At 45.6% G+C, this 13,808-nt stretch overlaps 1 protein-coding gene and 1 long non-coding RNA gene across 2 annotated transcripts in view; one reads left to right on the top strand and one right to left on the bottom strand.

Annotated features, from left to right (window-relative positions):
- Positions 1-13,808, top strand: part of lactbl1b (lactamase, beta-like 1b) — a 72,447-nt gene that overhangs the window by 16,809 nt on the left and 41,830 nt on the right. The window contains exons 2-3 of the mRNA XM_063214831.1: positions 5,125-5,198; positions 11,448-11,598. Of these exons, the coding sequence (XP_063070901.1) occupies positions 5,125-5,198; positions 11,448-11,598 (225 nt within the window). The remainder of the gene's footprint in view (positions 1-5,124; positions 5,199-11,447; positions 11,599-13,808) is intronic.
- LOC134463070 (uncharacterized) lies at positions 984-2,044 on the bottom strand. Its single transcript, XR_010037625.1, has 3 exons — positions 1,859-2,044; positions 1,707-1,776; positions 984-1,627 (listed from the first exon to the last, which is right to left on the bottom strand). It is a non-coding gene; the product is annotated as an uncharacterized LOC134463070 (long non-coding RNA).

The raw sequence follows: 13,808 nt of genomic DNA, 5'->3' as shown, positions 1-13,808 counted from the left end.
TTTTACTGTAATATAATATATGGTGAATCCAGGTAAATTGGGCCACTTTTTTTTCTTTTCTTTTTTTACATTTAAGCGAATGGCCCAAAGTGGCCCGATTTACCTGAATTCACTATACCTTCTAAGGTACAAGGTGGTGACCTGTGAGGTAAAAAACTACACCTTTAGGTTCAATTTTGTTTTTTTCCCAGATAAAAGGGTATGGAAAAGACATCATTTTGTAGAAGTATGCGTAATTGTTCTGTGAGAAAAGGAAGGCCTGCTGGTGTGATAAGCCTACGCAAAGAGACTAGTAAATCCATTTATCCGTGTCTGTTTATTATGGAGTAAGAATGAAATGAATAGCCTATGTCTTTGTGCCTAAAACGTGTAAAAAACATTACAAATATTTTCCCCCTACCCCCACCTCGCGATGGTGTTTCAAGAATGTATTTGAACTAAGAGCACCTTAACTACCCCATGGTATGTCTGAAATTGGACGAATCACACACTTTTGCACTAAATTGTCTATATTGGTACAGGTGCATGCTGTACACGTACTTGTGAATGTTGCATGAGCTATTTGAGGCAAACAACATGATGTTCTGAGAGGCTAACCTCTCATCAGGGCACACAAGATACAGTCCCCCAAAAAAGTGTGTGTACATGTGTGCGTGTATGTGTGTGTGTGTGCGTGCGTGCGTGTCTTTGTCTGTGTCTGTGTCTGTGTGGTATGCGTGCGTGCGTACATGCGTGTGTGAGTCTGCCTGTGTGCGTACGTGCGTGTGTGTGTGTATGTGTGTGTGTGTGTGTGTGTGTGTGTGTGTGTGTAACAGAGTGGAAATAAGAGGTTTACTTTTAGGCTTGTAAATGCCACTTCAGATGTAAATTACCGACTACGCCACCAGAGGGCGCCAAAGTCCCTCTGGAAAAATGAGTTCACACTAGCACATAATTGAGGACACACAGGTTCGTCAAGGAGGTACAGAGACAAGATGCAGGGCCACAGTCAATTCTCTTTTAATAATGCAAACGGTTACAATATACATCAGTTAAAACTGTATATACAATGAACACATTGGACATAAAAGCTGGACATCTACACTGGTGCGCAACAGTGACCAAGACCCTTTTCCCAAATCCTGTAGCTCCAATTACACACAGATACTAAGCACAGCACACTTAAAACTAGATTAATACCAAACACCTCTACACTGCACACAAGGTATTACAAAGGGCACCCAACTATCCATTCTAAATCACTGCAACTGAGGAGCTAAAGGGTGATTGGGTGGAAGGGCTACAGGTGGACTTAATTAGGGCACCAGTGGACACAAGAAACTAAACCAAACATAACTATAGTTAAAGAAACAAAATGGACAGTCCAAGAACTCTCACTTTCTTGTCAGTAAACAAAAATACAGGAGGCAAAATAGAAATAAAACAAAATACACATGCGCACGCACACACACATTCACCCACTTCACAGAACCCTCTTACTTCAAGTCAAGCACTAAAATCAAGCTTCACCTCAGTCACCAGCCATACACACACTATCTAAACACTCTCGCATGCATCCGACACACATCAGGGGTATACAAAACAGCAGCTCATTAAGACAACCTCACGCAATGCCAGCCGGCTACACCTGCACACACAAACAGAGACATATGAATAAACAGTCACCACATAATTCATAGTGGGGGGAGGGGGAGGCAGCAACATACCACGGCTGGCGAGGCACACATATAGTGTCGCAGCAGGGGAAAGGGGCTCCAAACCACAGCAGACTGCTTCCTATAATGACAGGTGACAGAAATTAGCAACGCATGCAAAACTACTATTTTACAAGGCGGCAGGGGAAAAGACGACTACATACCCAAGTGAGCAGACGAAATGGGCACCGGTCAAGCTTTAAGTTGGTTACGCTCCCAGAGAAGTGACTCTTCAAGGACTAGAACAAAACTCCACACAATTTCCACTATTGTATGAAGTGCTACACAGACAAGACTTCAAAGCGCTAACCAAACGCCAAATGGTGAGACATCACCAGCAATGCCAAACGAATCAGCCCCTCACAGCCAAGAAGACTAGAATTACCTGCCTTTTAAAGCAACCACCATTATGGCCAATTGGTGCCACAGGTCACATGACACGATGACATCATAGGATATGCTACAGTAATTTAAAGGCACAGTTCCCCATTATACTACATTCGTCCCCACTATTTTTGTCGTCGGCCCGACGACATAATAAAAACTAAAGAAAACAAGGTGTACTGACGATTAGCTAACTTATCCTCGGGTCACGCTCTCACTCACACGTGCTCGCTCGCTCAGACATGCATACTCTCACTCAGTCACACACACACACGCACACGCACACACTAAAACATACCAAGAAAATTAAACAACACCAGAAAGCAAATGCACACACATACACACAGGCAATGTAGGACGACACAGGTGGGTGTTAAACCAGGTTGGGTGGACATGGGAAAGTCCCTTGAGCCTGGCAATTGCCCCCTGGGACTGGATTTCCCCAGCCTAGGAGACGCAAGCCCCCCAGTCCGCCGATGAGGAGAAGGACGCCCATCGCCCCTCAACTGGGCTGTCGGCAATGGCTGTGTAGGGGCAGGGACCCGTGGCCCATCACAGTCCCGGGCAAGGTGGCCAGGCTGTTGGCACCGCCAACACGTGAAGGTGTTTCCATGCGACCCTGCTTGAGGCCGCTGTAAAATGTCCACCCATTGTGAAAGTAGATTAAGCTGTTCCTGTTGCCTACTTGCCATGGTCCTCAGTTCTGACAATGCCGTCCTTTCTTCCTCCATGTTGGAAGACGGTTGGTTACAGAAACACCAAGATTCACTCTCCCCGGAAAACCAGTGTCCGAAGTGGGCTCTCCAGAGGCCCAGTCACCGAGGGTTGTGCCTAAAACGAGCTGCTGTTTTGTTTTTATACAGACCCTCACTGATGCAAGCACTCATACACAAGCATTCACACCACTTCATACATTCACACCACAAAGATACAGGTTTAACAAACAAGGCAATGTCCAAAATAAAACAAATGAGCCCAAAACGCCAGTCTCTGTAAGGTCCTTATCCTGCCGAATCTAACGCCAAATGGTGAGACATCACCAGCAATGCCAAACGAATCAGCCCCTCACAGCCAAGAAGACTAGAATTACCTGCCTTTTAAAGCAACCACCATTATGGCCAATTGGTGACATCATAGGATATGCTGCTGTAATTTAAAGGCACAGTTCCCCATTATACTACATGTGCATGCGTGGGTACATGCCTGCGTGCCGTGCGTGTGTGTGTGTGTGTGTGTGTGTGTGTGTGTGTGTGTGTGTGTGTGTGTGTGTGTGTGTGTGTGTGTGTGTGTGTGTGTGTGTGTGTGTGTGTGTGTGTGTGTATGTGTGTGTGTGTGTGAGTGTGTGTGGTGTGCATGTGTGCATGCGTGGGTACATGCCTACGTGTGTGTGTGTGTGTGTGTGTGTGTGTGGTGTGTATGTGTGCATGCGTGCGTACATGCCTGCGTGCGTCTATGTGTGTGTGTGTGTGTGTGTGTGTGTGTGTGGTCATGCGTGCGTACATGCCTGCGTGCGTCTATGTGTGTGTGTGTGTGTGTGTGTGTGTGTGTGTGTGCATGCATGTGTGTGTTTGATCATTTGTTAGGATGAGTTAATAGGGTCTCCACTAGGGCTGTAACGATATTGCATCGAGTCAAGACATAGCGATATGCAGAGTCACTACTCACTATACTGTATTGTGATGCGAGAAGGCAGTATCATGATACGCGCTTTCAAAGTTCTATTACCCTTCAGTCCAGAAAACAGCCACATGATATGATGTGATGGTGGTTCCAAGCTTGAAATCAGTATTATTATTGTTTTTAAACTTTTGTACATTATTAGTAACCACTTTCAACCTATTTACCTATAAACGATCACCCAAAAAGATACATTTTAAAAATCGTGGGGTTGTTCTGTGTTTGTCATTGTTTATATACAATAAAAAAAAAATAATAATTTAAATCGTGGGGTGTATCCAACCGTAGGTCAAAGATCGTGATACAAACTCAATCGTGAGTTGGGTGTATCGTTACAGCCCTAGTAAAAACGATCATCAGAAAGATACATTTTAAAAATTGAGTGTATCATTACAGCCAGTGGCGGAAGAATTACACACCAGGCCCCAGGGCAAACCACTGATAGGGCTCCTCCATACAGCCTGCCAAGGTCACAATAGGGCCCCCACTATCAATACGGGAGGGCCCTGGGCCCAGGGGCAAATGCCCTGCTCGCCCCTCCTATAGCTCCGCCCCTGATTACAGCGCTAGTCTCCACACAAGACAGTGTTGCTATGGCATGCAAAGCTAGTGCTGCAGGAGCTAAGGATTTACAACTCCTTTTAAAGTTCGCAGCAACAACAACTTCAGGTGTCAAAAACAGACATCCAAGCAACCACAGTAAACCTTTTGGATTACAGTGCTACATTTCATCTAGATTAGTTAGAGATGGCAGATTGGTTTCCACAGAGCTGTTCTGTGACCCTTTATTTGTACTCAGATGTGACTCAGTATAACTACATAGTTATTTATTTACTGTGCATAAACCATTACAGTATGTGTTTTCCATTTGCAGAGGGAGAGAGAGAGAGAGAGAGAGAGAGAGAGAGAGAGAGAGAGAGAGAGAGAGAGAGAGAGAGAGAGAGAGAGAGAGAGAGAGAGAGAGAGAGCATGCATGTTTGTGTGTGTGTGCGTGTGTGTGTGTGTGTGTGCGTGTGTGTGTGCATGCGTATTGTTTGTATGAGTTTTGCATCAAGGGACAAGTGTTCGCAGTCTCTCTAGATACTGAATATGTGTGTGTGTGTGTGTGTGTGTGTGCATGTATGTGTGCGACGTGCGTGTGCGACGTGCGTGCACGACGTGCGTGCGTGTGTGTGTGTGTGTGTGTGTGTGTGTGTGTGTGTGTTTGCGTGTTTGTGTGTGTGTGTGTGTGTGTGTGGGCATGCATGCATGCGTATTGTTTGTATGAGTTTTGCATCAAGGGACAAGTGTTTACATTTTCGCGGTCTCTCTAGATACCGTACAGCATTTTCTAATGACAATCTATGATGGTGTCTGTTTGTCCCCCCAGGACCCGCGATGGGAAAGCCAGGGAGTCAGGTTGTACGAGAAGTCTCCATGGACGGAATCCAGTCGCCGCCTGTGGTAAGCAGTTTTTTTATGTGTGAACACGACCATAGATTCGGTCATGACTGAATACTGTTCTATAGACTGTATAGGCCCTACTTTATATTGACAGACAAAGTGGAGTGTGTGTGTGTGTGCGTGTGTGTGTGCGCGTGCACTGAGGTGCCTGTGTGTGTGTGAGTGTGTGTGAGTGTGTATGTGCGTGTGTGCGCATTTAGGTGCGCGCGCGCGTGTGTGTGTGTGTGTGTGCACGCACTCTGGTGCCTGTGTGTGTGTGTGAGTGTGTATGTGTGAGTGTGTGTGTGTGAGTGTGTGTGTGTGTGTGTACGTGCGTACGTGCGTGCACAAGCGTGTGTGTGTGTGTTGCCATGTGTGCTAATTGTGCATGCATGCATGTACGTGTTTGACATGTTTTGGCATGAGATGACAGTGTGACGTGTTGGACATGCAGCAGACCTGCCACCACAGCACACCAAACAGCAAAACAAAAACAGCTGCATCCAGAGGGACTCTCCTTACAGACGGACGCCTCTGTATCTTGCACTACATACTGTATGTGTTCCACGATCGGTGTCACCGCACAAGTGTGTGTGTGTGTGTGTGTGTGTGTGTGTGTGTGTGTGTGTGTGTGTGTGTGTGTGTGTGTGTGTGTGTGTGTGTGTGTGTGTGTGTGTGTGTGTGTGTGTGTGTGTGTGTGTGAGTGTGTAGGCCTATGTGTGTGTGGTTGTGTGTGTGTGTGTGTGTGTGTGTGAGAGAGAGAGAGAGAGAGAGAGAGAGAGAGAGAGAGCAAGTGTGCCTGCATGCGTGCGTGCGTGCGTGCGTGCGTGCGGGTGTACAAACGTATTGAAACGTGTTCATTTAAATGTGTGAGTGAATGTGTGGGAGGACATGTGTCCACCTCCTCTCTCTCTACTGAACTGAGGGCTATAGATGTACCTCTGAAGCCCGCCATCGGCGTTGACGCCAAACCCCATTACGCAGCGTAGATCACCTTCTGCTTCACTTGACACCTCAGCGCTTTGGCCCTCTCTCGCTAGTCCATCATTAGCGCTCTATATGTCACAGAGCGTTTACGTTTGCGCAGGGACGCGCTCGCTCGGCTGCACTCCTCCCCTGTGGACCTATAGCCACCGCAGCCCAGGGCTGGACTGTGGGAGAAATAGGGCCCGGGTACTTTTGGCTAAAAGTGTGGGGCCCTAATAATTAGTGGCACAGAACAGACTCCCGGATAACCACCCCACCCCCCCCCTACACACACACACACACCCCTATGGGCCCCTATTTTCAGAAATGTAAAACAATTATTATTATTTTTTATTTTTTTTTACATTTCTGAAAATAGGGGCCCACGAGGGTGCGGGGCCCACCGGGAAATGCTCACTGTGCCAGATGGCCAGTCCAGCCATGTCAGAATGTATCGGCAGCGTACCTTTATAAAAGGCCATTAGACTAGAGTGGCGCTGCTGCACTCCAGACTCACAGAGCTTGTATTGTTGTAATAATTGCCAGTTGCATAGGCTGTATATGATGGCCATCTACGTAACACAAGGTTCTCGAAATGCGTATAGTGGTGTGACAGGAAGGTGGCCATGAAAATGACGGAGTAATTTCGTCGATCTCGCTTTATGCTTGTAGATGATTGTGTTACTGTAAAAGCTGGATATTGGATCTTCTAGATGGTGAATATACTGTACGGTATATGCTTTTAAAGCTTTGGTGAATTTGTGTTCATGTGTGATGCATGGGAGAATCTGAAAGTGTTTATTAAAGGCAGCTCCTCCCCTGGGTGCTTTCCCAGCAGTCATCACCACCTCTCCCGAACACTGACAGCTTTGCGCAGAGGCGATTCTAGGGTTAGGTGGGGCCCCAAGCGAAAATGCAAAATAATAAACATTTTAACCAAAATTGCCACTACTGTGGTAAAGTGTTGTGTGGGCTGTTATCCACTATCTAGGGGTTTGGGTCCCCAAGCAGCTGCCTGGTGGCAAGATGTGACAAAGTCATGTGAAAGGGCACCAAAAACAATCGAGTGTAATGAGCAAAAGTGTAATCCTGACCCCCTCTGTACCTGGGCCCGGAACAACTGACCTGTTTGCCCATACAAATACAAATGCACATACACAGTGTCATGATTACAAGCTAGGAATTTAAGACAACATGCCTTCCAACTGTACTCAACACAACAGGTGAATTGTTCAATATTGCATCTTGTCAAAATTCTGCAATTTTTCACTTTTGGCATATCAGGGCCCCCCTGGCAAGTGGGGGCCCTAGGCTGCAGCCATATCTAGCCTGTGCATTAATCCGGCCCTGCTGACCGGTAAGTGCTGACTTACTTTGTGAGTGGCGGGCGGCAGGTCCAGGACTAATCCCTCTGTGTGTAGGGACATGGCCGCTCACAGCTCACATTAGTGGCCCAATTAGACGCAGCAGAGTAGGCCGGCCAGACACCTGCCTGTGTGTGTGTGTGTGTGTGTCTGTGTGTGTGTGTGTGTGTGTGTGTGTGTGTGTGTGTGTGTGTGTGTGTGTGTGTGTGTGTGTGTGTGTGTGTATGTGTGTGTGTGTGTGTGTGTGTGCATGGTGAGTTGGCGGGTGTGAGTGAGGTGAGAAGTGTCTTTGTGTACAGTGTGTGTGGCTTTCTTTCTCTAAGTGCTGCTAAAAGCAGCCCTTGACTGACCCGTGATTCTCACCAGGACAACACGATTAAGGCCTAGGTAGTGACGTTTCCTCAGTCCAAGAATAGAGAGTAGGGGGTCCTTAGATCATGCCAAGAAAACAAACACCCAAGATAGGATTGTGAGATGTTTCATTATTGTTTAATGAGTCCAAGACAGACTCAGCCCTCCGTCAGAAAGAATATCCTCAAAAAATGTATGAGTAGCCTACCTGTATGAGTAATTTATTAGTCGCACACAACCCTAGCCTAGTAGGCTACACCACCTTGCATGCACTGTATACATCAGAGAGAGTAGAGAGAGAGAGGTTCCATTGGCCCATTGTTTCCTGGTTCTATTATGGCCCCCCTTAGGCAGACCTAGGCAGACCTAAGGACTGTTCTATTCATTGTAGCAGCATTATGACACGCCCCTTTAGGCAGACCGGAACCTGGTCACGTTAGGTGCCCATAGAAACCTATTATGTTGGCATATCGCTATTAAAGAATCTCTGGTATACATTCTTGTCACCAGCACAAGTGGTGCAGGCAGGGGGAAATCTCTTTCAGTGATTTTGGGCCGACCGGTCGTTCAGTTGTAATCCCCCTCATAGCCAAATCCGCAGCATGGACTCTTCATGTTGTCAAGCCAAGGCCACAACCCAGTGGCCACAGCACAGCACAGCACAGCGCAGCGCAGCGTAGCACAGCGCTAAGCTGAGCTACCGGCTATAGTGGTTCAAAACTAGAGCGAAGTGAATTGAATCGCTGGGATGGGATTAAGATTAAGGGTCCCTGCTCTTTGATGGGTTTTAGCTGGACAAATCTGTGTGTGTGCTGTGTGTGTGCTGTGTGTGTGTGCTGTGTGTGTGGTGTGTGTGTGTGTGTGTGTGTGTGTGTGTGTGTGTGTGTGTGTGTGTGTGTGTGTGTGTGTGTGAGAGAGTGTGTGTGTGGTGTGGGAGGGGGGAGGATTATGATGTCACCAGGTCGCTCCGGCTGTAGGACGCACGGCGCGAGAGACAGAGAGTGACAGAGAGAGAGAGAGACAGCGAGACAGTGACAGAGAGAGAGACACAGAGAGAGAGAGAGAGTGAGAGAGAGAGAGAGAGAGAGAGAAAGAGAGAGAATGGGAGAGAGACACATACTGTCCAGTGAGTGCGGAGGGGAAATTGAATTGTCAGGGGATCTCCGCTGAATGGCCGGGATTACTGCACGCCTGGTGTGGCGATGGAGAGTGAAATACCAATGGATGACGCCCCGGCACTGACACTGGTGAGAGATGGCACCTGACGTCTGTGTGTGTGGTGGGTGAGGAAACGCGAGGGAAGTGGGGGGGGTGCGGTGGGGGGGCTGCACGCTGAGCAGTGCAGGCCAAGCACTTAAGGAGAAGTGGATTACCATGTACTGTATGCCCAATGCTGGGGAAAAGCTGCTAGAAAACTAATGGCGACCACTGAGGAGGAGGAGGAGGAAGGAGACCGTGGGGTGGGCCGTGTCATTTCCGTCGCTTTACATGTTAAACCGCCAGCTGTAGCCCGCCGCTCTCACCACCACCACGCTGTGTCAAAAGGGGCGACCAAAAATCTGAGTGCATGCGGTGGTGAGTAGACGACGACAGACACTGTGGCTATTACCAGACATGGAGCAGTAGCGCTTTTCACAAAAAATGTGCGAAATGTGTGAGGTGTCAGATGGGATGTACAGTAGGGCTTGTACAAATTGGATAAATGTAGCACAGACATGACACTTTTTTAATCACACTACATGGTGATTCTCTCTGCTCTGTATACCTAGGGTGTAAATGGTGGCCTCTATTGGGCTCTCTGAGCCAACTTTGGAGGAGACAGACTGATGACAAAGTGCAAATGTCGACAGCTTTTTGTATGAACTTCCACGTGAAAACAAATTATATCTCTGTTATGAACTTTGCACAGCTGTGATCTATCGCTGAGGGGACGTGAGGGAAGAGACAGGCGTAGAGGGGGCCGGGGAGGGGAAGGTTAGTCTAGACCTTTAGCTCTGGGGCCCAAAATAATCAAACACCCCCTACACCTGCTCTCCAGACATCGGTGGGTCTCACCTCAGCCTCAGCCCTGACTCCTGCTGCTCTTAATTATTCGATCAGTCTGGTATGATTCATCAGCCAGCAGGAGCTATGTACTAGGGGCCAAACAAATTATCTGTTCTCTAATTTATCCTTGGCAAACTAGCCGACTGAAAAATCCACTTGAATTATTGCCGCTTTTGAATTATTATTATTATTATGGCCAATGATTGCGGGGAGCTGAGCTGGTGCTGAGAGCGAAATGATCCTCTCACTCACTCGCCAATATACTCGCCATCACCTCTCAACTCTATCATCTTTCCCCTTCAACTCCATCTCCACACGTTAACTTCATTGTAAGTCGGCAGCCATGGTTTTGAGGATGGAGTTTGCCTTGTGATTGGGAGGTGGAAGTCCATGTGGAACACTTTATTTTAGGGATACATCTATTAGCACTAATACATACAATGTGCCTGTATAAGTAACGTGTAAGGCATGTACAAAGCAAAATCAAACATTTGTTAGGCATGTATTCGCAAATGTCTTGTTCATGCACAATAAGGGACTTATTACCAATTTAACCTTAGTAAGGACCTAGTTGGCCTTAGCATTTGCTTAGTACATGCCTTACAAGTTACTTATCCAGGCATTAATATTATATGTATTAGTGTTTATAGATGTATCCCTAAAATAAAGTGTTACCGGAAGGCGCCTATAACCCCTGCAGTAGCTCCAGGGATTGAATGCAGTACTCTGTAACTAAACAACTCTAGGTCGCATTAGATAAAAGCATCAGCTCAGTAAAATGTGAATGTTAAAATAAGGAGTTCACATGCAAAACCCTCTAAATGCATTTCTGACGAGCTACATTTGTTTGGCTTCAATTGTTGCACTTGATAGTATTATAGGCGTACATATTTAAATTAAATCAATTAAAAATGTAAAAATCTATATGTCTAACAAAGATCACCATGAATTTTTTTTTTAAAGACTTCTGAAAAGAGACTTATGCCTCTTTTCCACTGCCGGTTTTCTTGTAGGCCTGCAGCTCGACAAAACATGACTGCCGCCACTTTTTGCACGACACAGCTCAATCGTAAAGCAAAAAGTGGCGGCCGAGTCGCGCTGTGTCGAGCTGTACGCCTACCAGAAAAACTGGCAGTGGAAAAGAGGCATTACAGGGTTTTGCATATGAAGTTTTCATTGAAATGTAAATGTAAGGCCCTGCAGTGGCCAACCGGTGGGGCACTTGCCTTCCATGCGGCTGACCTGGGTTCGATTCCCGGCCCAGGTCCTTTGCCGACCCTCCCCGTCTTTCTCCCAATATGCTTCCTGTCCACTGTCCTATCTTAGGGGTGGGGTTGCAGGTATGACATCACGTTGGGGGAACTCCCCCACGATTCTAGGTTCTACATAGACTCCTATGAGCCTGCGGAACCCCCAACGTGATGTCATAATAGTACATATTGTTAAGATGGTTAACCTGCAACCCCACCTCTAAGTCGAAAAAGACCCCCCAAAAAAAGAAATGTATAATGTAAAACGTGTGTGTTGTCCTCCTCTTCCCCAGACCACGCCGGTGGTGGCTCTTGATGGGCTGACCAAGCCCAACAAGATGAAGGTGAAGTGGGCTCAGCTGGGCCTGGTCTTCTTCCTCCTCCTGTCCGGCGTGATGACCGGCTGCTTCATATGGCAGTACAAGCTACCCAAGCTGCTCTCCGGTACGTCTGTGTGGTTTAACTATATTTTACTGTTTCTGTTACATTACAATTATGTAGGCCTACAGTTTAACACAGTGTGTTGCAACGAGTGCTCCGCGAATGTTGAGCGAGCCCATCAATTCTGTCAGAAGAGGGCCCCTTGGAACAAAGTGGTCCAAGTTTGAGAAACTTTGAAACTTTGTAGAGGGAAGGTCTATGGCAAGCTTAAGTAAAGGGAAGAATAAATGACTAACTTTCCCTTTACATTTACCAAAAGTGATGAAAGTTCCTTTGGTTGAGGAGTGAAACATCTGTCAAATTCAAAGAAGTTCAGTTGCTTACAACTACGCTCTTTGAACTCAGTACTTTTGCTACCTTGAATGAGTAATACTATCTCATCTGCATTACCTGTAATGCCTGACCATTCACATGTATTTCCTCCATGGATACATGATACATGTGAGAGGAGACACAGTGAAGCTGATGTACTACAACACTGAACACCTTTAATCGTCAATGAATCATTTTCCCATATTGGGATCCATAAAGAACACATTTTGATCCATCTACAGTCAGGAACTTCAACCTGGGTCTTTATTTGCAAACCATGTATTATTTATTCAACCTAATTTAGTTTAGTTGTGTGAAACAAACTCAAAAAGTTATGGATACTGGACACTCTATTGTGTCATTGCCAAAGCTTATTCTAACACGTTCCTCATTCATGCTGACACCTTGTCATAGCTCTGCTTGTCTTGACGTGGAGGTGATGAGCTTTCTGTCTCTTGTCCGTAACATTTTCCCCGCAAGGGGTTTTCTTTCACCCGCAATGAACATCAGCAGCACGTCGTCAATTAAATGCAAACAGACACAATTATTTAAATAGCCCAGGGTGAACTGCAGGGTGCTTCAGTGCGGGTCAGAGTCAGAGATGAGAGAGAATTAAAGAGTAAACAAGGCGACTCTTAGATCCTATTAAGTCCTCCGTGGTGAGTGATGGGAAGGGATTAGAGAGTGGGTGACGATGGACGGGGCAGGTGCATGGGAACGCACTGCAGGAATCAGCACACGAGGAGTGCATCTTAATATGCGACCTTGCCTCCTCCACTTGCCTCCTCCACTTGCTTCTCGTCATGATGACATCACTGACAACAGCAGTCAATATCTTGCAAAAGTTCAATTATAGGGTCTTTTTCTCATTTGCAATTGGGATGGTGAATGAAAAACAGTCCCTCAAAAGTTGTTGTGGCTAGGCTGACAGCTGGGAAACTTTATCGTTTTCTCCACGGAGGAGGGGCCAGGAGGCGGGACGAGGAGACAAGCGCAAGTGGAGGAGGCAAGGTTGCATATTAAGATGCACTCAAGCACATGGCCTATGTGTATTTACATGCTGGCAGTGTTTACTGAATGCAAACGTCTGTCGTAGCAAAGAGAGATATCCTCCGCGCTCCTGCACTTCACAATCTGGTGCGTCTTGGGAAAGGACTTGGTAGGTAGCACTTTACAATAACCTTCCGCTATAAACAGTTAATAAACAGTTAGCAAACAGTTAGCAAACAGTTAACTATTAGTTAACTAAAGGTTTACTATACATTTATAGGTGTATACTAAACACTTACAAAGTTTTAAAAATATATTTATTAGTCCTTCCGTAACACTTAATAGAACATAATAATAAGTTACTTAATATATTATTAAAACTACTTTTATGATTAATTAATTAGCATATCAACAGTAACTTAAGCATAACAAGTGACTTATAAACTGTTAACTAATTATTACTTAATATATTATAATAATTAGTTGTAGTTTACAATTTATAGTTCAATATTAACTAAGTGCTTATTATTTTATCATTAATACATTGTAATGAAATAATTGTTAAGTGTTAATATTAACTAAACTATTGTTAATTACTTATAAATCATTTAAAATATATTTATTAGTCCTTCCGTAACACTTAATAGAACATAATAATAAGTTACTTAATATATTATTAAAAATACTTTTGTGATTAATTAATTAATATATCAACAGTAACTTAAGCATAACAAGTGACTTATAAACTGTTAACTAATTATTACTTAATATATTATAATTATTAGTTGTAGTTTACAAATTATAAAGGAGGAGAGGAGAGGAGAGGAGGAGAACAGGGCAGGGGAAAAAGAGGAGAGGAGAGGAGGGGATAGGAGAGGAGAGGAGATGAGAGGAGAACAGGGAAGAGGAAA

This window comes from Engraulis encrasicolus, chromosome 14 (genome assembly GCF_034702125.1).
Source record: "Engraulis encrasicolus isolate BLACKSEA-1 chromosome 14, IST_EnEncr_1.0, whole genome shotgun sequence".
Classification (NCBI taxonomy): domain Eukaryota; kingdom Metazoa; phylum Chordata; class Actinopteri; order Clupeiformes; family Engraulidae; genus Engraulis; species Engraulis encrasicolus.
The sequence above is the reverse complement of the archived record's forward strand: the minus strand, read 5'-3'. Positions and strand labels throughout refer to the sequence as shown.